Source organism: Mesoplodon mirus, assembly GCF_964341445.2.
Source record: "Mesoplodon mirus genome assembly, chromosome: 4".
Taxonomy (NCBI): Eukaryota; Metazoa; Chordata; class Mammalia; order Artiodactyla; family Ziphiidae; genus Mesoplodon; species Mesoplodon mirus.
Window position 1 is genome coordinate 10,932,005 of NC_138979.1, and position 25,111 is coordinate 10,957,115.

General features: G+C 38.5%; 1 protein-coding gene across 1 annotated transcript in view; it reads right to left on the bottom strand.

Moving 5' to 3' along the window:
• GPR158 (G protein-coupled receptor 158) overlaps nt 1-25,111 on the bottom strand; it is a gene marked incomplete at both ends in the record, with an annotated part of 315,612 nt that overhangs the window by 278,616 nt on the left and 11,885 nt on the right. Inside the window, one exon of the mRNA XM_082619042.1 lies at nt 6,108-6,213. Coding sequence (XP_082475168.1) covers nt 6,108-6,213 — 106 coding nt within the window. The remainder of the gene's footprint in view (nt 1-6,107; nt 6,214-25,111) is intronic.

The window sequence follows — 25,111 nt, forward strand, 5'->3', positions numbered from 1 at the left end:
AACCTCTCTAAAGATAAGAAGAGCAATGTTGAGATTTCAGCCACAAGATGAAAACTAATATATAACGGTTTCTAAACAATTTCACTCAATCAGAAATTGAATTAGATAAAAGAGCTCTAGGAAAGTACTCTAAATCCTGCCACAGCCAAATGATTAAGCTATGTTCTGTATATAAGAGGGCTTTCAAAAGAGAATGATTAATTCGTTCTGCTTTCTTTAGATTTTTGCATTAAATTTCTTTTCTTGTGTACTAAATTATATCCTTTCCTATATTTTAACTTTTTAAAAATATTTCTTTAGAGATTCATTGAGTTACATCTAATGAAGTAGTAAGGAGTTATACATAGGCTCTCGTTCAGTGCATTCAATAGAAAAGAAGAGATATCCAAAAATTGTCTTATCGCTATATAAAATCACTGGCTGAGCTGACAACAAAACCATTCCCGTGATTCTGGATAGAACAGTGAATTTGATAACCTCAAGAAGTGGTCTCCAAAGCAGAGGACACATGTGGGAAAAAAATACTAAAAGTTCTATTTATATTTAACTTTTTAAATAAAAAAATAAGAAATAAATTTAGCTTTAGTAATATTTAAGACTTGGATTGACATTAATGCCTTCACTCAATCCACATTTCATATGACCATAATACTGATAAGGCACCTGAGGTAAAACTGGGAGTTTTAAGACAGAAATATTGACAGTGGTTACTTGGTTCCTATATTTGTTTTCACATTTCAATGTATTACCTTTTATATATGACCATCTACATGGATTTACAGAGTATATTATTTTAAATTGTAAAATATTTACAACTCTTCATAATAAGATGGTGTGTGACCTGGAAAACCTTTTCCCACACAAAGATTTTCTGATTATCAGAGTGAACTACTTGCTTCTAAACTCGAAGATTAGTTATGCACTGCTGTTTACAAAAATGGCAAATGTTCTAAATTTGCTGACCTGCTCTATGACAAGTGGATGTCAGTAGTGTCTACGTAGCAGGTTTTTTTTTTTTTTTAATATATAAGCTCTTCCTTCAAAGTAAATGTGACACTTCAATAATCCATGTGAAAGCCTTCTGAAGTGAGCACTTTGAAAACGGATATTTGGAAATATTTTCAGTGTTATGTGGGTTTTGTTGCCAAAAACTATAAATACTTGGAAATAAAATTTCCTAATCTGTTTCAAAATATTCCCCATGAAAGTCTGAGTGGATTTTTAACCTATTCTTTTAAAATATTAAAATGCCCAGCTTTCCAATTAGTAGGGACCAGGTGACTTCAGGTAAGATGAAAAACTGCCAGCTGTATTTCTGAAAAAAACCTTGGCAAAATTGGTAGATGGAACTGAGAAATGAACACTGTTATTTAGAAAATATAGTCAATAATTAATTTCTTCAGTTGGGATTGACATATCCTTGTGAGGCATATTTTCAACTATGACAGACATTAAAACTAAATATAAAAATAAACTGAACTTAGAGACTTCTGAATCATTGCATTACTAAGTATTAAACTAAGATTTTGTTTGTTTGTTTTTAATTTTTATTGCAGTATAGTTGCTTTACAACGTTGTGTTAGTTTCTGCTGTACAGCAAAGTGAATCAGCTATACATATATCCCCTCTTTTTTGGATTTCCTTCCTATTTAGGTCACCACAGAGCATTGAGCAGCATTCCCTGTGCTATACAGTAGGTTCTCATTAGTTATCTATTTTATACATAGTATCAATAGTGTATATATGTCAATCCCAATCTTCCAATTCATCCCACCCCCCACTTTTCCCCCTTGGTATCCATACATTTGTTCTCTACATCTGTGTCTCTATTTCTGCTTTGTAAATCGTCTATTTACAAAGATCGTCTATACCAATTATTTCAGATTCCACATATATGCGTTAATATACGATATTTTTCTCTTTCTGACTTACTTCACTCTGTATGACACTCTCTACATCCATCCACGTCTCTGCAAATGACTAAACTAAGATTTTTTTTAAATGATGAAGCATAATCAATCATAACACTGTCACTGAAAATTTTTCAAAAACTTTATATCAGTCTATTACATTGCTCTCATTAAAGATATATTTATTTTTATAAAATATAATCTACATTAAAACCATATTTCATATTTATCTCAACCCAATTAAGTTTTCTGATTTATAATATACAGAATATATAACAAAAGATGCATATACTTTATAGCATAAAAAATATACAAATACCATTGGTGAATGCTTAAAGCATTTTTACTAATAGAATATAATCAAAAAGCTTCAAGGCCACTGTCCTAATGTTTCCTACTTTAAATAGTGTTTTAAAAATTCTTCTAATGGAAACAAAGCAAAAGAAAACCTTTAAAACAACAATATCAATTTATTTGAATGTTTTTAATAAACTATTCTGTAGGAGAAGATTTTGTGTACTCAAAGCAAACAGTGATATGAAATAGGTCAAGAACTATTTAAATGGATACTGAAAACATGATCAAGTCCAGGTAGCAGTAATGTGAATCAGTCATAAAAACAGCCAGAAAAATCCTGCAATCCAGTTCAGGGTGTCGACTCAGATCTCAGTTTACTATGCCCTTCAAAAAATACTTACTGGCCTCCTAGACTCGATAACAACCCAAACCTGTTGAGAATTTATTCTCCTCACAAACTATCCCATGCCTTTCTAAAATGCTCCTGAGGCTTCTCTCATTGGTTACATACCACTTATCTGTTTCCAACATCAGACTCGCTATACTAGTTTAAGATACCTTGGAGGCTGAAAAGCCAACACACTGGAAAAAAAAAATTTTAAGTTAAAAGTTTGCCTCGGGCCTCCCTGGTGGCGCAGTGGTTGAGAGTCTGCCTGCCGATGCAGGGGATACGGGTTCGTGCCCCGGTCTGGGAGGATCCCATATGCCGCGGAGCGGCTGGGCCCGTGAGCCATGGCCGCTGGGCCTGCGCGTCCGGAGCCTGTGCTCAGCAACGGGGGAGGCCACAACAGTGAGAGGCCCGCATACCACAAAAAAAAAAAAAAAGTTTGCCTCAATTATAACTTTGAAATTTGTAACTCCCTGTGGTATTTACAAGAGAAGAACGTTAAATATTGGCAAAATAAAACCCAGTAAACACGATGAGTGTCTCTGTTTCTAGTGATGTGGATTTTCATAGACAGGCCCCTACACCTTACAAATATGAATCGTGGTAGATAGGTCCCAAAACAAGCTGGTTTACACAATGATCCTTGGGGTCTGTGACAGAAAATCTGTGACAAGGAACAAAGGTGAGCCAGTGCAGATGAAAAACGCCCTGAACAAGAGCTTTTCTTTGTTTCCCAAGCAATAAAGACATCAGTAGAAGCCAGTTCCTAGTCTCCAATTCACATCACTACAGGGAAGGACTGAAAGACCACTGCTGGTCCCAAGTCTGAGGATGTGGTATGGACCGGCAGCAGGTACCTAGAGTGACCAGAACCAACTCCAGAACCTTAGAGAAGTTCCAGGCCAGCCCTGTGTCAATCAGACTACCCACCAAGGGCCTCAGGGGCCCAGCCTAGGACACCAAGATCTCGACTCCCAACCCTAGGACCTGGGCAAGTAAAGGGGTCAAGGGATCCAGAGTTTTCAAAACATGCATTTTGTAGATTCAGTGTTTGTTGATGTTATTTTTTGATCATTAAACCTCTTTGTACAACATTTTCAAATGAGATTCACTGAACTGTTGGTTGTCTTACAGGGTATGTTTTTCTGTTTTTTTCCTATAGGAATTGAATAAATGCAATGCTCCCATATATAAAGCCAAAAGTTACACATTCACCCTAATCTTTGTTTACCAGAATAGAGGATAATATTTTATCTTGAAATAACTTAGCTGTATTTGAAAGCTTTAAAAAGACACAACCCTCAGAAAATTGATAATCCTGATGCAATGAAAATAAATCAATCTTTCAAAAGGCCACCCAGTAAGACCATCTAGTCAAATACATAGATGTGCTATATGGAAAAAAAACAACCAGATAATTAGAGGCAAGCAGCAACTGTAACAGACTGATAAAAAAAATATCTCCTTGTTTCTAGACAGACTGTTTACTGAACCACCCAGGAGCACCACTGAAACAAGGTTATACAGAAATGAGCATGTACAGATCAATATCCACAATATGACACCCATGCAGAAAAAATTCCACTCTGGCTAAAAGACAAAGCTTTGTAGCTATATGCCATTGGCATGGAGATAAGAATCAGGCTAAAGATATTTACCAAATCAGTGACTGAAATTCATATCTTTAGAAATGCCAGAACCATCCAAAGGGAAGTGGGAACTCAGAAAAGTTCAAAACCATAAGAACAAACAGTGAAGGGAGATGAAAAGAGGATCTTGACCTCTGTGACTTGACAAGACAGAAACATTTCATTGACATAATTGGGTCCCAATCTGGGGGCAGGGAGTGAAGGAAGTCAGGGCTGTGCAGAGGGTTGGCTACGTGGAGGTGTATGGAGATGTGGGAGTGGGGATGTGTGGGGTACTGAGGAAGAGGGGGTCATGGAAACACGGTGGGGATGTGCGATGGGCTTAGAGGGATGGGGGAATTGGGGGGGTTTCATCGGGGGTGGGAGGACTGAGGGATATTGTGGTGGGAAGTATGGAGGGCAGGTGGAGGTGTACGTGGAATGTAGGGGAATGTGGGGAACTGTGGAAGATGACTTGGGTAGTGGTGGGCTGCGGGAGTATGTGGCAAAAATTCAAACTGAACATGTAGACTACTACATTTATGGGAATATTCCCTATTTTAAATAAATCAAGCTGACTTTCCTCATAAATTCATGGAAAGTTGAGATAGCCCAAGTACTGAAGGTCAGGAGCTTTACTGTACATTTGTTTCAGAGCATTTTGGGACCTCAGAGATAGATTACTGAAAATGAAATGAGGATGTCATCACATGTCATCTCTGAAACTACAAAAGACAAGTGACACTAACTTGAAAAGACACATGCACCCCAATGCTCATAGCAGCATTATTTACAATTGCCAAGATATGGAAGCAACCTAAGTGTCCATCAACAGATGAATGAATAAAGATGGTGTGGTATGTGTATATATATATATATACACACACACACACGTGTGCACACACACACACACACAATGTAATACTACATAGCCATAAAAAGAATGAAATGTTGCCATTTGCAGCAACATGTTTGAACCTGGAGGGCATTATGCTAAGTGTAATAAGTCAGGCAGGGAAAGACAAATACTGTGTGATATCACTTACATATGGCATCTAAACAATACAACAAACTAGTGAATATAATTAAAAAGAAGCAGACTCACAGATACAGAGAACAAACTAGTGGTTACCAGTGGAGAGAGGTGCAATATAGGGGTAGAGGGGAAAAAAGGGTTATTATGGGATTATATGAAATCAACTGTGTGAAACTTGAAAACTGTAAAGCACTACAGAATTTAAAGAATCTTTCATTCAATAAAAAAAAATTTAAAAAAATGACAAGTGACAGCCTTACTTCCAGAAGTATGATCTCTCTGCCTGTCCCTCACCAACCAGAGTTCCATGAAATCAAGTATGGATAGGAACTGCAAATTGGAAACAACACACCAAATACACACATTTCTGTTTCAGTTTCCTGTGTACAGTTTTCTCCCTTTATACAAAATCTCCTAGCCATACTTTCTCTATTGCTTTTCTAGCAGATGGCAGGGTGTCTGAATGAATACCATCAATGTTTCAACAAGCATCATACTCCATAAAAATGTGCATAATTTGGTTGACCCCTCTTGGGACTGGTTTCTCACTTCAGGGCTAGTTTAATTTCCAGCCCATTTTGAACAATAGGGTCAGCCTTTGACTAAAGCCAAACTTCAGACGTAATTTTAGTTTCAGCCTTCTCTTAGTCCCCAAATGAACAGTTATTCTGCACAAATTTCATTTTCTACTTCTCTTTCAGTTCATTTGGCAACATTCAGACCTGCATAGGAGATTTTTTTACCCAGTAAGATGCCTCTTGTTCACCTACCCACACAAATACAGTTTATTCAAAAGTATTATATTTCTGAGCTTCTGATTTCAGAGAACTTTATCTCCATGTTCTTACCTCTGAATTGTTAAGGTGACATTTGTGAGTTCCTGAAAACCAGCCATCACTTGAACATTGGTCAATGTCCACCTTCTGAAGATTTATGTCAACTTTCATGACACCCCTTAAAACAGAGAAAGACAAAAAGAACAAATTAATTTGAGCCTTTACAATATCTAACTCTGTATTCTACCCTAGAAATCAGCCAAATCAGCATAAAGAATGCACTAAAACTCTTCACATTGCCCACTCATATTCATCTAAAGTGTACCGAGTGTAGACAGAGACAGAATAGAACAGAATCATAAAGAATTAGTTTTATGTAAGTCCGAAAGCAGGGACTCTGTATTGTTCACTGTTTCAGCTCCCTGGATAATGCCTGGCACACAGTAGGTGTTCAATAAATATTTGCTGATTGACTGAACTCCAGACAGTATTACTCTGGACATGGTAGCAAAGTCGACTCTGAACTAACACCTGCTCCCAGTACCCCTTCTATTAAAGTAAAATTTTTTAAAAAGCCCTTATTTCTTTCTACTCCTATTTCCCAATGCAGGGCCTGGGATGGGAAGGTTGGGGCAAGGGGTCGGGGGAATGAGTGAAGAGGGGAAGACAGTATCAGAAAATAAGCATCGGGGCTTCCCTGGTGGCGCAGTGGTTGAGAGTCCGCCTGCCGATGCAGGGGAAACGGGTTCGTGCCCCGGTCTGGGAAGATCCCACATGCCGCGGAGCGGCTGGGCCCGTGAGCCATGGCCGCTGAGTCTGCGCGTCCAGAGCCTGTGCTCCGCAACGGGAGAGGCCACAACAGTGAGAGGCCCACATACCGCAAAAAAAAAAAAAAAAAAAAAAAAAAAAGAAAATAAGCATCTCTTTCCTCTGATCTTCTATCACAATGACTTTAAGTAGTTCTTTAGGTCTTCCAGTGTTCCACACTGAACAGACGTGCACCATCCACAGAAGTGCCGTTCAGTGTTTACTCTTTTAAATCTAGAAATAAAAACACTGCAGTTCACTTACCCATTTGAGAAAGGTCACTAAGAAAGAGAACTCACAAATTCAAAGCCAAACACAAAATTGCAAAGGAAGCTCCAACGTTACCTAAACTTCCTCCATACTTGCCAATCGATGTTCCTATGTTTTCCTGAGATCACTCTCTTCTATTTTCACCACCACCAGCGCGCCCAGCACCAGCAGTAACAGACTTAACTGTCCTGCACTGAGCTATGACGCCTGGACTTACCTGAAATAGGTGTTCTGGGGACTGGCCCTGAAGCCCAAAGCTCTAATGACTTTTTTTCACCAGGTGAGTGAAGCATAAACACCCCACTAAAACTCACTAAATGTAAAAGCACATTGTCAAGGTCCCATGTCCCCACCTTAAACTATTTTCATTATGACATTATTAAATACGTACAAACATAAAGGTGGGCTCAAATTCCTTATATTATAGCTTTTCTAGCTACAAAACACACACACACACAATAGCAAAACAAACGAAAAACTATAAAGCCAACAATTTTTAAATTTAAAAAACTACTTTTAAAACACCAGTGATTATGTTTTGCTGAACTAAATTACCTCTCAGAAAAGAAATACGGTACCAACTGCTAGTTCAGCAAGCCTGTTTTACCACGTTATGACTCATTTTTCTCATCTCTTTTCTCCTTTTAAATTACTGTGAAAGCTTCTGACAAAGTGGCTTAATGTCATTTGGGCTTCATCTAGAGTGAATAAATCATTTACTTTTTAAGGCTGCCTCTGTTCTTATTAACCTGTGACAACATATGTACTGTGTTACCTAGTGCTAACGTGCTCAAAAGAGACACAAAAACAAACAGGCACACCAAAACCTCCCATCAGTATGTGGTTATCCAGACAACCCAGAATATGTGTAAGTTCATTTTTCAGAGGATCACTGAAAGGAAGACCCAAAAATTTATCATTAAATCCTTCAGAGAAATAGCCCCAGTTTGAAAAATGCTACTATTGTGGACCATAATTCCATAAAACAAATACTATTCATGTGATAATTAACTGAATTCCCAAGTGACCTAATGCCATAAACCAGTTAGCTCTTTCAACAAATATTTATTGTCTGGTATGTGCATATCAAGATTACAGATGCTATGGAGATGAACCACATAGGTCCTGCCCAAGGAACCCCAAAGATTTAAGATGCCTTAAAAAGTATCAGAATATTTCATGGAGAACGGATGCTAAATTCTGAGGAATGTGGAAAGTTATCACTTGGGGTAGACCAGGTATTCCATAAACATTGGTTGACTTGCTGTCTTCACCAACCAGGACTTCCCATAAAACTGTGTTCCATATAGGTCATGGCAATCAGGGCAAGCTCACTCTGGGCTCTACTTATGGTCTTTGGAAAATAACATATTCAGTTTTTCATTCATTCAATAAATTACTTATTGAGCACCTACTCTGAGCCAAAACTGTTCTAAGTCTCTGAAATACATTAGTAAGCAGGAAAAAAACAGTTCCTGCCTTCATGGAGCTTAACTGTAGTGTGGGACAGACAAATAATAAACCAGGGCTATAATAAATAAGTAAATTACACTTCGTATTACAGACTAAAAAGTGCAATGGAGAAAACAGAAACAAAACAAAAAAACACCTTCAAGGAGGTAAGAAGGACGGCTGGGAGTAGAGGGAGGGTAGGTTAAACTTCTTCTAACGGGTGGTCAGGATAAGCCTCACTGAAGTAAGACTTCTAAGTCAATGGTTCAAGGTATAATCACAGCAGATTCGTATTCACACTCTAAGTTACCAGCCATCTTCCTCAGCAACATAAAATTTCCCACTGGACTACCACTATCCACTACATTTTGGTATACTTGAACGGCTTATTAAGAATGTAAGTAGGGGGCTTCCCTGGTGGCGCAGTGGTGGAGAATCTGCCTGCCAATGCAGGGGACATGGGTTCGAGCCCTGGTCTGGGAAGATCCCACATGCCGCGGAGTGGCTAGGCCCGTGAGCCACAATTACTGAGCCTGCGCGTCTGGAGCCTGTGCTCCGCAACAAGAGAGGCCGCGATAGTGAGAGGCCCGCGCACCGCGATGAGGAGTGGCCCCAACTTGGGCAACTAGAGAAAGCCCTGGCACAGAAACGAAGAGCCAACACAGCCATAAATAAATAAATAAACAAGTAAATTTTTTTTTAAAAAGACAGGTTTGCTAAAAAAAAAAAAGAATGTAAGTAGGAAACTAATAAAAATATGTATTTGTTTGTTCCACAATCGTTAGTAATAATAAGGTCAAGTTTTCCTCCACTATCTTGCTACCCTTGAGGGCAAGATAGTGGAAATCTCCAAATCCTCCAGAGCTCAGGGACACGGGTTAATTTGGGACTCCAGGAGGATGCAATTACTCTGGTCCCCTGCCTGAGAAACCTGGCTTAAGAAATTGGTATCTTAATGGCTGAGAATTTCCCCCCCTTAATTCCAGGTTCCTAAACGGGAAACAAAAGGTCACCGTAGACTTGAAACTCAGCTCATGAAGCTCTCTGGGCTCAGAGTAAAACCTACAAAGGTGGGCTTCCCTGGTGGTGCTCAATGCAGGGAACAAAGGTTCGAGCCCTGGGCCGGGAAAGTCCCACATGCCGCGGAGCAACTAAGCCCGTGCACCACAACTACTGACCCCGTGCTCTATAGCCCACGAGCCACAACTACTGACCCTGCATGCCACAACTACTGAAGCCCATGTGCCTAAAGCCCGTGCTCCGCAACAGGAGAGGCCACCGCAATGAGAGGCCTGCACACCGCAACGAAGAGCAGCCCCCGCTCACTGCAACTAGAGAAAGCCCGCGCGCAGCAACGAAGACCCAACACAAAAAAAAATAAATAAATAAATAAATAAAATTTTTAACCCACCAAATGTAATGAGCCGTGCGTTTAGCAGCTGGAAATCAGCGCTGACTCTTCTTCATTAGCGCCTGGGCCTCGGTGCCTGGAGACCTACAAAGCCCTTGGGAAGGCGCCGTGACTTTCTGTGGGGGGTGAGGAAATGGAGGCCTGGGGCATTCAGCAGAAAGAGAACGCTCTCTCGGTTTGGGAAAAGCATTCAGCCACAGCAACGCAAACACTCAAACGCGGACGCACACGCGCCGGAAGAACTTGAGCCCGCGGAAGGCCCCGCCGCGCCTGCGCACTGTGTCTCCTGAGCAACCCCCTCTGGGGCGGAAGTGCTGCTCCCACATCCGGTGAGCGGGCGCCGCCGGGAAACTCTGAGGGCGCGGAAGTGGCTGACGTGAGGTGGCTTGAGGACCGGAAGACGAGGGCCAAGAAGAGCCTGGTAAGTGGCATCCAGAGAATGGAAAATAGAGCACATAACATCCCCCAAACCTCTCGGTGCTTAGCTGAGCCGCAGACTAGCATTTTCCTCCACTTCTCTTTCTGACTCCTGAAAGGCAGCAAAAGCACCAAACAGGATTTATCCTCCAACCAAATTTGGAATTTCCCTGACGTTCTCTCGCCATGAATGGGCTTCCGTCCTTACAGTTATCTGGTAGATAACTTGTTTGTTCTGAAACTCACCCCCCAAATCAAAACAATTGCCAAGTTCCATAGATTCTACTCCCTGCATGCACCTTGACCCCTCCTCTCCATTTCTGCTATTTCTGCCTGGTTCAGGTCTTCATCTCTCAGAGAGCTAAAAAGTTTTTATAATAGTTTACTAATTTGGTCCTGTCTGGCATTGCTCCAGGTGAAGATCTCGGTTTGTAGGCGCTCACGTTTATACGGTTTAGGGTCCTTCTTTAAGGAACAAATACAAAACTATGAATATACATTTTTATCACAATATGACCTTTGGCCCTACATGCTTGTGTTACAAGTGCTGGCTGGGTAGTAAGATCATTACCAGAAGGCATTTCTATACCAGAACTTAGCTATAGACAGAAGTGACTACAGACTACTTTAATATATATTACTAAATAATCGAGAACTTCCCCTTAACCAATTTCCAGTAATGCCCACAGCCTAGGGAAAATGTAATGGAGGCAAGTTATAGTAGAAAGAGACTATTCAATTGTATCTTCCTTTTGCAAATTTTACAAAAAACAATTGACCACAAAATTCGTTGTTAGTGCCTATTCCAGGGCTTTAGAAAATTCCCATGCAAGCAAGGGGCCGTAGAGCTTAAGCATGAAACACTGCTGTCTGTTTAATCTTTGAAATTTGTAAATATGATCCTCACAATTCCCTGCTTAAAATCAATATTTCCCACTCTCCTGAAGAATGAAATCCAAGCTCCTTGCCATAACATTATATTCAGGCCCCTCCTACTTCTAACTTCTCCACCCACTCACCTGCATATATTTTTTGTTCCAGACAATTCAGAATTACATGTGGGGTCCTAAATAATTCATGCTATCTCAAAAAATCATTCTTTTATAGCTACCTTTATATCTGAAGTTCCTTTGCCTCAGTTGTGCTTTACCTATCATAGCTCCTACCTGGCTCCTTTTTAAAGCCTTCTGTGAACTCCAAGTCTCATTTAGAAACTGCTTCTCTGTTCTCCCCATAATACACTGTGCTTACCTTCTTCATTTCATTAGCACCTTTTATTATAATATTGGATTTTTAATGATCTGTTTTTCCCACCAGACTAAAATTTCCATAGCCCATGTCTTTGTAATATTTTCCCTCAGCTCCTAAATCAGCGCCCACCCCCCCAAAATTAACCTTGAAAAATTGCAGATGCTAGAGAGATGTGAATAGTAGCTAAAATAACCATGACCAGAGAGAGAGAGAGAGCACGTGCACGTGTGAAAACCCAAGGAAACAAAACTATCATGGACTGCTATGGGTGAATGACTGGGAAGAAAAACTGGATATGTTGAAGGAACGTTTTGAAATTCTCCTTTTGTTTCTTCACCACGTTATCTTGGGCCATAATTTTCCTTCTTCATCACTACAGAAATTGACAGTAACAACCCATTAGTCAATTTTGATGGGGAATCAGGGCAGAAGTTCTGCCAAAATAAAGAGTTGATAAAAAAAGATGCTGTTAGAGCAGCTGCCATCCGTCATTTCCTCCAGACAATAGATAACCAGAACAGGACCAGGTGCCTAGCAGGGGGTAGCTTACATAACAGAAGCCTAAAACGTATGGCACTGGCTTTGGGCCCAGGCAGAGGCAGAAGCTAGAAGGGCCTCAAAGAAATGGTTAATAAAGGTGGGAATATGTTGGTGAGTCTTAAGGACAGTGTAGGAATGATACTGGAGACAGAAGAAAAAGCAGCCTTTGGTACGTAATAGTTGGAAAGTTTGGCAACGCTGTCCACCTGTAAACCAATGAACTTGTGGATATGGCTAAGGAAGTTTCCAGGTAAAATGCAGAGAATACTACCTGGCTTTTTCTAGCTGACTGTGATAGAATACAAAGAGAAAGGCATGAACTAAAGAAAGAGTTGCTTAGTCTTGTTTTGTTTTTGGCTTTTGAAATTTTTTAATTGTGGTAAAATATATATAACAAAATTTACCATCTTAACCATTTTTAAATGTACAGTTTAGTAGTGTTAAGTACTTCATATTGTTATGCAGTCTCCAGACTTCTTTTCATCTTGCAAAACTACAACTCTATACCCATTAAACAACAAATTTCCCATCCCCCTCCTCTGCCCAGCCCCTATATTCGAGCCACAATTCTAACTTCTATCTCTGAGTATTTGACGGCTTCAGGCATCTCATGAGTGGAATCATACAATACGTGTCTTTTTTGTGGCTGGCTTATTTCACTTTGTATAATGTCCTCAGGTTTCATCCATGTTGTATCATGTGTCAGAATTTTCTTCCTTTTTAATGGAATAACATTGCATTGTATGTATATACTGTATTTTGTTTATTCATTCATTTGTTGATAGATGCTGAGTTGCTTCCATCTTTTGGGTATTGTGAATAATGCTGTTGTGGAGTTGCTTAGTTTTGGGGTGAAATTTAGAGGAAATATTAGAGTCAGGATTTGGAAATAAAACTGTTGTACATCCCCTGTCTATTCTAGCAAAAGATTCTCAGAATATGAAATGGCTTCAGAGCAAAGAACCATCTCAGGGTGGGTCTGGAAAATCCTTTGTTAAGACTTAAGAAAGGTGTAAGGCAGTATTTCATAGAGGCTCTCAGCTAGACTAAATGACTTCTGATGGTCTTATGTGTATGCCTCATAGACCCTCACTGTCAAACAATGGGGATTCTAAGATTCTCAAGGCATTATTGCACAGTAACCACAGGACCCAACATAGAAAACTTCCTGTCTTAAAAAGATTTGTAAATGTGACTTCTGTCTAGTAGAATGAAATCCAGTAAGATTCATAGGAAACCTATGTTTTTCAATGAATAGCATAGGTAGGAGCACTATCATCTTGAATTAAAAAGAAAAGAGATAGTGCAAAATTTTAAGACACTTTCCCCACCCCCACCCTTCTATGGGCAAGAAGCCAGCTGAGAAGGCCACTCAATTGCAAATATAGTCAGTTTCTTAGGGAAAAGGAAGGGTAGCTCAGAGGACAGAATCAAGAGGCCAGAGGGTAAAGCCAGGACCTTCAGAGAATTTTCCCAGGGAGCAGGACTGGTCCTAATCAAGAAATTGGCAATATGTGTTGAAATAAATTTCAGAATTGCCATAGACTAGTAACTGCTATGTGTATCCTGTTCCCCTGCTTTTTCAACTGAAGTGTTATTGTAATTGTCCTATCTCTTTATCACATGTGGATGTTTCAGGGATACTGGGGGCAGGGGACAGATAATGTTTCTTTACAGGTCTTTAAATTGAGAGGTACTATACTTGAACTATACACATAGCACTCATGCTCATCTGGGTCTCATTCAGTTGGCTGAGTCCTGACTTCAAGACAATATCACAGTGAGATGAGACTTTGGGGGTGGGAGACTTGAGAGGAGTAAGTGTATTCTGCAGATAAGAAGCCCTACCACCCTATTACCCTGCTGGAAGTAAATGCAAGGTGCCAGGCGGAGTAAGTGTGGAAAGAGAGTTTACTGAGCAGTGCCCATGCATCCCCCAGCTATTCCAAACTTCTCAGCCCAGTTGCCAGATATATGAATGAAGAAGCCACCTTAGAAGTGGGTCTTCCAGCCCCGGCCATGCCAGCTGACACTGCATACACTAGAAACAAACCACTCAGCCAAGCTCTTCCCAGATCTGTGATCCACAGAACTGTGAGAAAAATGCTTGTTTTATGCCCCTAGGTTTTTCAGTAATTTGTTATGCAGAAATAGGTAACTGGAACCTCTGACCAATATAGACACTGTATACGCGGAAAAGAAACAGTGGATTTAGAGGATATAGCTACCAAGGGCATATATGCTGCCAAGGGCACGTGTATGTGCTTGTGTGTATGTGTGTATATTTATCAACAATTGACATAAGAAAGAAATAACTGTTGGAAATTCTGACATACCTCTGAGAAACTGATAGATTGAACAGAAAGAAGCAATTAGCAAATATCTCAACAGTACAATTAAGCTGTAGACTTAAGCTATTTAGGCATATATAGAGCTCTTCATGTGACAAATAATTCACTTTTTGTTTTAACATGCACAGAATATTTACTGAATATTTACCAAAAATAAACCAGAGATAATATTTCAAAGGGAACCTCAGATTCCAAAGGATCAGTGTCATACACACTATGTCCTTTAGTCATAATGCATTAAATTGTAAATTAAGTTTCTTAAAAGGATAGCTTAAATACATCTCACATGTTTGGAAAATTAAAACAAATTCCTAAATAACCCTTAGGTTGAAAAAGAAAATTAATGAATACTTAGATTTGAATGGCAGTGAATACACTACAAGTAAAAAAAAAAATTCTGGAACAAGGGTTAGAGAAATGACTGAACCTAGGGCTGGGGCAGGGAAAATGCAAGGTACACTTAAAGCATCATTTTCATAAAATAAGAACAAGGGCATGTCAAAAAGACACACAAGCCAACTTAAAAGAGTTCCCAGTTGTGGAAGCTGGAGTAGTTTGAGCAATGAAATAAATAATGATAATATCGATTCAACCCCAAAAATAAATATCCATAAGTCCATACTCATATGAATAAATGATTAAGTTAATAAATGAGGAAGAAGACAGAACTCTTTGTTACAAAAGAATTCCAACTCATACATTTAGAAGGAATGAGGGAGGGGGCTTCCCTGGTGGCGCAGTGGTTGAGAGTCCGCCTGCCGATGCAGGGGACACGGGTTCATGCCCCGGTCCGGGAAGATCCCACATGCCGCGGAGTGGCTGGGCCCATGAGCCATGGCCGCTAAGCCTCGCGTCCGGAGCCTGTGCTCCGCAACGGGAGAGGCCACAACAGTGAGAGGCCTGCATACCGCAAAAAAAATAAATAAATAAAAAATAATTGTTACAGGCAAGACCTGCTGATAAATCCTAAAATTAGTGGGAAAAACATTAAGAAGAAACAGGATATTTGAATAAGCTCAAATCATCTCCCCCAAAACATTTATTCATTACTGTAGTGGTTTTAACATATGTCCAGAATTCTTTGATACTCCTCCCTCCAGGAAGAAGTGAATTCACCTTCCCTTGAGTGTGAGCTTAACTTAGTGATTCACTTAGAATAAAATACGGAAAGGGAAAAATAGTAACTAGAGTGGAGAAACCTGGCAAACACCCCACTAACCAAGTGACCAAGGTTAACATCACCAGTAATAAGACATATCGATACTATGTACTCTGTGGTATGATGCAACGAGAAGAGCATTCCCCCTCTATTGTATTCTTCTCAAAAGTCCATAACCTCAGTCTTATCATGAGAAAGCATCAGACAAATCCAAATAGAGGGATATTCAACAAAATATCTTAGCAGCACTCTTCAAAAGTGTCAACTGATAGTTGATAACATAAGAGAGTATTGTTTAAAGGCAAGGAAAGACTGAGAGACTGTCACAGATTGGAGGAGACTAAGGAAATATGAAGAACAAATGATATATTAGTTTGCTAGGGCTGCCATAACAAAGTACCCAGACTGGGAGGTTTAAACAACAGAAATGTATTTTCTCATAATTCTGGAATCTAAAAGTCCAAGGTCAAGGCGTCAGTAGGGTTGGTTTCTTCTGAGACCTCTCTCCTTGGCTTGTAGATGGCCATCTTCTTTCTGTGTCTTCACATGGTCTTCCCTTTGTGTGTTCCTGTGCCCTAATTTCTTCTTATGAAGACCCAAGTCATATTGGATTAGGGTCCATCTTAATGACCTTATTGTAACTTAATTACCTCTTTAAAGATACTGTCTCAAAATACTGTCACATTCTGAGGTACTGAGGGTTAGGACTTCCACATACGAATTTTGGGGAAACATAATTCAGCCCATAAGATATGGTATCCTATTTTGGGTCCTGGAAGAGAAACAGAGCATTAGTGGAAAAACTGAGGAAATCTGAATAAAATCTGTAGCTTAGTTAACAGTGTTGTACTAATATTAGTTTCTTAGTTTTAATTATTTTATGTAAGATGTTAATGTTTTAGGAAGCTGGGTGAAGGGTATATGGGAACTTTCTGTATTGTCTTTGCTAATCTTCTGAAAGTCTGAAAGTATTTCAAAATAGTTTAAAAATTTTTAGTTATAAAAAAACTAAATTTCTTTGGAAAGATAAATAAGGGAGACTCAAGAATTAAAGAGAAAATATGCAAATAAACAGGAAATAGGCAAATAAACAATACACAGAATGAATAGATACAAAGGAATGTTTTAAAAGCTATTATTATTTAAAAAACAATATATGGGGCTTCCCTGGTGGCGCAGTGGTTGAGAGTCCACCTGCCAATGCAGGGGACACGGGTTCATGCCCCAGTCCAGGAGGATCCCACGTGCCGCGGAGCGGCTGGGCCCGTGGGCCATGGCCGCTGAGCCTGCGCGTCCGGAGCCTGTGCTCCACAACGGGAGAGGCCACAACAGTGAGAGGCCCGCGTACCGCAAAAAAACAAACAAACAAACAAAATATATATATATGATTAATTATTTTGTAACAAACTTTTAAAAACTAGAGGAAATGAAAAAAATGGATAAATTGATAGAAAATATACAATGCCAAATTTGCCACAAAGGGAATATAAAACTTGAATACAACCATAAGCATAGAGAGTTTTAAATCATTCACTTCCCAGAAAAGCTTCAGGCCTACGAACATGGTTTTGTATATGAATTCTACCAAGCTTTTAAAGAAAAGTTCTTTTATTTTTACAAGTTCTTAAAACCAATAAAACCCAAAATTATCCAATTTATTTTATATGATTTTGATTCCAAGCCACATGAGGACAATATAAAAAAAAAACGTCCCATTTTAACTCTGCATATAGATCCAAGAATCCTAAAGGAAATCCTGGCTAAGCAAATATTAAAATATATTGAAATAATTATACATTATGATCCACTGGAGTATATCTCAAGAATAAAAGGATGTTTTAACATCAGAAAGTATATCAATGAAATTCACAGCAATAATAGAAGAAATTAGAAAAATTATATGATTGTTTTAATCAATGTAAAAAGGCATTTTACAAAGTTCCAACACCTAATTTTTTTTAATGGTATACTAGAAATTGAAGGATACTCTTAACTTGGTAAAACTTGCCTCTATCAACCCTATACTTAAAGGAAGAACTTTTTCTTTAAGATGTTCCCTTTAAGTCAAAAATGTTTACTATCACTGATGCCGTTTAACATAGTTACTGAAAGTCACAACTAATTCTGTAAGAAAAAATAAGAAATGAGATATAAAGATCAGAATAGAAGAGATTAAACTGTCATTATTTGTAGATGATATGACTGTTTAGCAACAAAATCAACAGACAAATATGAGAATAAGAAAGTTCAGCAGGATTGATGGATACCAGATCAATGTACAAAAATCAATAGCATTCTCTACACCAACAATCTCCAACAAAAGTTATAACTAAAAAGATGCCATTTAAAATAGCAACAGAACCCATAAATTCTCTAGAAGTTAACTTAATCAAGAATACACAAAACCTTTATGGAGAAATGTTGAAGCTCTACTGAAGGACAAAACAGATGATCTGAATAAATGGAGAGACATCACATGCTCTGAAAAGGAATAATTTACTGTATTAAAAATGTCAGTTCTCATCAAATGGAGCTATAAATTTAATGCAGAACCCATCAAAATTCTATATAGATTTTTTTTAGAAACTTGATAGCTTACTTTAAGTAGAAGAATAAAAGTCAGCTGTGAAAAGGGGAAAGAGGTAGGCTTTGCCTAAGCAAATATTGAGACGTACTACCCAACCACAGCAATGAAACATAATAGTATTGACCAGAAAACAGACATGGGAAACAGTGGAACAAAACAGAGAGCTCAGAGACATACACATGCATATAAGGCACTTATTTGTATGGTAAAGGCTGATAATGTTGGGAACCTGGCTCACTAAATGGATAAAAATAATAACTGGATCCCTACCCCATACCATATACCAAGGTGAACTCCCAGTGTTAAAGACCTGACTGTGAAAGGTAAAACGTTAATGGTAGTAGTTGATTATAAGAGAATATTTTTGTGGCAAAGCATTGAAAGACTTCTTAAAATGAAACCCAAAAGCATAAACTGTAAGGCAAAATTTTGACTAAGTAAGTAGCATCAGAAATTTTTAAAAATTCCATTCAAAGGGAGATATTATGGGCAAAGTTACCTGAAAGATGACAGATTGGGTGATATTGCAGCATCTAAAATTGACAAGCAAATAATATCTAGAATACACCAGGATCTCTTGCAGCAAAACAGAAATATAGGAATCACAATAGGAAATGGGCAAAGGCTATAAACAAGCAGTTTACAGAAAAGTAAACCCAACAGGCTTACACGCACATGAAGAGATGCTTAAGCTAATTAGTAGTCAGAGAAATGCAAAGTAAAACAATAGTGAGATATCACTTTACGTTCCTTAAAGTGACAAAAAATTAGAAAGCTGTATGATGCCAAGTGTTGGCAGGAAAGTGAGGCTATAGGAGCCCCTATGCCCTGCTGGTGGATATGTAGACTGATGCAGCCTGTCTAGAGAGCAATCTTGCAATATTTTGTAAAATGACATTTACCCCTCCCTGTGACCCAGAAATCCTGCAATTCAGTTTATCTTTCAAGGAAATTCTCATGCTGGTCCATAAAGGGGCATATAAGCTTACCACAGTGTCATTGTAATGGCAAGGAACTGAAGACAGTCTGGGTGTCTATCCCTAGAACTGGACAATTTCTACATGCTATTTAGCAGTAGAGTCCTGGGCATCAATAAGGAAATGGACTGGTTGTATACATAGCAGCAGGAAGAGATTCTTAAAACAGAATTGTATAAATAAAAAGTAAGCAGAATAATGAGAAATATAGCAATTATTTAACTGAAATGATTTGCACACAAATAGCACATGAACAGATGAGCACACTTCACAGGTTAGTTTCATAGTGGGGTGGGATCAAGGAAAAGAGACTTTTTTTTTTAAGGGACAAAGAGCGATTTCCTTTCTGTTTCCTTATAACTGTAGAAGACTGTAGATTCATGTTTCAATCATCTTTGGGTAACTTCCTCACTTGGGGCCTCTCATCCTCAGAAAACACTGCTCACAAAAACATCTCTATCATTTAGCTCAAACCCGTAACTACAAGAAGTACAGGAGAACCAAGAACACAGTCTGGTTCCCTCTAGATTATCTTGAAGAATTTGACAACAGTCTGTCTTAAAGCAAGAAAATGTTCTCCGACACTACTTTGCAGCTGCCATGTCCATAGAAGCTTGCCAAAGCTTTACATAGTGACAAATGTCTTCCTCTGTCTGGCTTCTTGTTCTTGGAAGGCATTTGGCAATCAGGTCACACCTTCCTTGGGAAGATCTATGTATTTTGTGTGGGGAAAATAACTCAAGTTTGATTTATAAAAAGAGAGAGAACCAATAAATATGAAGTAAGATCAATCAGAACATCAGTTCTCCATCCACAAGTATACAATCTTTGGGGCTCTTGAAGGTGATCCTTTTTCAAAGTTAAGTGCAGCACATATCTTAAAAGTGCTAGGGTTTAAAGTCTGATAATAGATGATTGTCCCCCTGAAAAATATATTTTGAGTTTGCTGCTTTTGCAAAAGTAGCTGACTAATGTCTCATTTTATGGTTTTCTTTCACTGCAATAATTTTGAGCTACATTCTATTTCAATTTTAAATGAAGAGAGGACAGTTTATTTTATCAAACACATCCACAGTGTTCTTTATATCACCTCTTTGAATATGACCATTTCTAAATGGGGTGGAAAATCCCTTATCAGGGAACCCACTACAAAGAGATCACCTGTCTTGACTCGTTTTATTCAAATAACACTTCTATAAAAGAGCAAGTACTTTTCTTGATTTATAGATGAGGAAAATAAGGTTCAGAAAAGTTATATAATATGTCCAAAGACATACTTTTTTTAGTTGCTAGGGGAGAAAAAGTAAGAAGAAAGTATATTCTGTCAGAGAAAATAAATGTCTAATGTGGACACTAACCTGTCTTAAAATATAACGATTTCCTACCTTGAGTTTCCTGGTGATTTCATTAAACAAGTCAGTTATGCTTGGCTACAATAGCTAAGTGAAAATAATCTTTTTTGTTAGTAATTTTTAAAATCATTAAATTTCTTTTTTCTGTTGGTTCTTATTCATATAGCCCTTCAAGTCAAATTACCCATCTGATAATCTGCACAGTTTTTTATTCTAAATGACTTCTTTGTAGACCCTAATATTTTATACAAAAGGTACAAGTTAGCCATTCATAGCAACTTTTCAGAGAAAGATATATAGCTTGTGCCAATGAATTCTGATTTAGAAATAATAACAGTAAGCAAGGCTATAAAGTAAATTTAAAATGTTCCCATTGGAATTTAAATTAAAGTACTTTGGTTAGATACCCAAGATTTGAACTAAATATAGGATGTACTTGTATGCTTAGAACCCTGTGTTTTAAGTTATCATTTATTGGGTACTCATTGTGTGTCACACATTATGCTATACACCCTTAAAACACCCTCACTGAACTGTTATGTGACTGATATTATTCTCCCCAATTTATATTACAACTATATATGGTCAATATCATTCTCCTAAATAATAGTTGAGAAATTTGGGACACAAAGAAGTGAAATAGCATACCTAAGGATACACACCTAATAAGTAAAATAACTGAGTATGATGTCCATAACTTAGGTATAAGGGTAAGGAGACTGGTCAGAAGACCTAAGTTTGAGTTCTTGTTCAAGTTGGTGAGTTGAGCCTATGTTTCTCCACCTCATCCCTCAACTTTAATGGCAGTAAATAAATACAAGAGGGAATGAGAAGAAGTAGTTGACCAGAGATTTGACATAATTCTCCAGGATCATACTGATGATAAGCCAGAGTGGTGGCAGCTAAGCCCAGGACATGCTCAGGAGAAGGCTGGAACAGAGGTGGAAACTATTCTTTAAGCAGAGTTTCCAGAAAGATTTTAAGCTCAAAGTCAACAGGTATCAAGAGTGGAAGTAGAAAATGAGGCAGACATCAAGGGGATGAATTGAAGGATTTCCTTCTAAACAGTTACATGAGTTGGCACATCCTCTCCTTGCATGCAGTGATGACATTTATTCCCAAGCTAAAAACCAAGATCTATTCTGTAAAGAGATTGAAAGAAATGTCTGGAAAGAACTAAAACTTCTAAATGGTTGTAGTTCTCCCAGAGTAAACGTCTAGGGTGAGCCAGAAACTGCCAGCTTCCTTCTCAGGCATCCTAAAATGAACGTTGAATGCCTGACAGTCAAGGGGAGGTCTACTGAGGAACTAGGCCTACTCATCTGCCATAGGAATCCATGCCATCTAGCTATATATGTCTACCTAGCCCTTCAGTCATAAAATTGATGGCTAATAAGGATCATATTTGAGGTGAACTGGTAGCATAAAGGAGAAGAACTGGTATAAACAAGCAAAATAACTGAACCTGGAACAAACAGCAATAATTCAGGGAACAGAAGACCATTCAATAGATATTTTAATTAATATTCTCAAAGAGATTTAAGAAAATGAACATACCATTATGAAAAAGAAATAATCAGAGCAAGAAAGAGTTCATGGAAAGTAAAAGTGATTGCTAAATGAAAACTAATTAAATTTTTCAAAAAGGTAGACAAAATAAAATCTTCTAGAAAGCAAAGTAAAAAGAAAAAGAGATGAAAAATGAGAGAAGAGCTAAGAAATACAGGGATCAATCCAGAAAGTTGAATACCTAACTGTAGGAGTTCCAGAAAGAGAAAATGCATAGCAGAACATAGTTTTAAGCCATCATAAAAGAAAATTACTGAGTGGAAAAGTCTAAAAGGGCCAACTAAGTGATGAGGTTGATGAATAAAAAGGATCACATCTAAGCACATCATCATGAACATTCAGAACCCCACGGAAAAAGAAAAGATCTTAAGAGTTTCCGTGAGGAGAAAAGATTACCTACAAAGGTATAATAAATCAGGTTAATATCAAATTTTTCACCAGCAACAATGAATGCTAAAAACAATATAACAATGTCTTTAAAATTCTGAGGGCAAAATGACTTTGAACCTATAATTGTATATAGAGACAAACAATCAATCATGCATGAAGACAAAGACATTTTCAGACATGGGGAGACTTAGAAATTTTACCTTCCACAGATTCTTTCTGAAAAAGTATTTGAAATTGCATTTTAGGGGTGGGAAAAAAAGAAGAATTCTTGAAATGAGAGGACCAGCACCCAACACACAGTTGGATCCAAAATTTCAATAATTTGAAAATATTTCCGTGATAGTTATTCTGCAGAAGACCTAAAGCAATTTGTACAAATTATGGGACTCCAAGAAGCATGCCTTCAACAAAAATGTAAATTTTCTTTAACAAACAATGATTGACTAAGAAGTTGGATGATCTTAGAAATAAGAAAACATAGGGTTTCTTTTTATTTCTTTAACGTGAAAAGAAAAGCAGTTGGCAGCTGCATGGAGGGAATAGGTGAAAAGTCTCCATGCAGACATGCACAAACTAAAGGTAACATGGTTTTGTGCAACTGATCTAAAAAAAAGGGAGAGATAATCCATTGGTCCTTGAAATTTGGAACATTCTAAAAATAGCATAGATTCAGATATTAATTTTTTTTTTTTTTTTTTTGCGGTACGCGGGCCTCTCACTGTTGTGGCCTCTCCTGTTGCGGAGCACAGGCTCCGGATGCGCAGGCCCAGTGGCCATGGCTCACGGGCCCAGCCGCTCTGCGGCATGTGAGATCTTCCCGGACCAGGGCACGAACCCGTGTCCCCTGCATCGGCAGGCGGACTCTCAACCACTGCGCCACCAGGGAAGCCCCAGATTTTAATTTTTAGAAGCAACTAATGGACAAAACACAGAAGTAGGTTTGGGGTTTTTTTTTTTTACTGCAGTGACAGACTGAAAATGTTACCATCCTGAATTACCTAAAAATATTGGAATAGGAGTAGGAGCGTAAAGAAAGAAAAGAATAGAAGATACTATTTAAAATTGATGGATATAAAAGTCAAGGTAACCAATAGAAAAATTTTAAATATAATTAATAAAACAATGGAGAGAGTAGAGAAAGGAAAAGTGAAATATAAAGAAGCTAAGTTTCACATTTGTCGTATCAGAGAAGCTAATGGTGATGATTTTACTCCCCAAAATTCATAATCCCAGTTTTCCATTGATAATGCTCTTCATTAGAGATGTACTTCTGCCTATACTTCCTTTCCTATGGTGCAAAGTCTGCTTCCTCCAAATTCATGTCCAAATGTTTGTGGTGTCCCTTCTGGCTTTTCCAGTCTCACTTCTGTATCTTGTGCCTCCCACTGGCAGTTTTTGAGGCAGCCCCTAACCTGACATCTTAGTCCTCACCATAAAAGACAACAGAGTGAGGCGGGAAACACCAAACGACAAGACCTGCCAGCCACAAGCTTGAGAGAGGTAGGGGACCCACTGCATTTCATCTCAGGCATGCTGGTGAGGGAGAAAAGTGCTTTGCCCCTGAGTTTGCCTGTTGTGCCTCTGCCTTTAGTCTCCTGCTGTCTGTGTTTGGAAAGGGTTTCACCGTACAGGTTTAAGCCAGGGAGCAAGAAAAGCACCTAGCTGATTTTTGCAAGAAATTCTAGATTTTCAGTCTCTACCTCCCTTACCACTCAACTCTTTCAGTGTATTCATTCACAGCCAAGAATGGAGCAGCTGTAAATAGCTTCTTTGACTGAAATCTCATCAGAGAAGCTGGAAAGCCCAAGCTCCCAGAGCTAAGGGAGGCACTGGGCAGGAAGGCCAAGACTGAAAGAAGGAGGAAAGAAAAATGGAAAGTAAAGAAAACGAAAATACATCCACAATCTACATAGTACTACAGGGCTAGAAATTTGTAAAGCCCTTAACATGTTTCTGTATTTTAACCATTTACTGAGCACCTTCTACATCCCTTACTCTCATTTTCTCTGTCCACCCCCTTTCACTACATTCCAGCAACATTGACTTTCTTTCTTTCTGCTCTTAGAGCATTTGAAGCTCACTCCTATCTCAAGGCCTTCACTGTTCCCTATCTCAAGCATGATTCCTAAGCTTAAGCTTGTTTCATGGCTGTCTCCTCATCCTTCATTTCTTAACTCAGAGTCACATCTTCAGAGAGGTTTTCCTTAATCACCCTATTTACTGCAACACGCCTTACCTCTCAGCCATTCTTTACCACATTATCATATTTATTTTCTTATAGCATTTGTTTGTATCAAGAATTATATTTATCTTGCTTGTTTGTCATCTATGTCCCCCCACCCACCAAAAAACTCCACAGGTACAGGGATTTTTATCTGTCATTTGCACTATTAAATCCTCAGTACCCATACTCCTAGCCAGGCGCGTGTTATATACGTTATTTTTCTATTTTATTTTTATTTTTATTTTATTTATTTATTTTTGGGGGGGTACGCGGGCTTCTCACTGCTGTGGCCTCTCCCGTTGCGGAGCACAGACTCCGG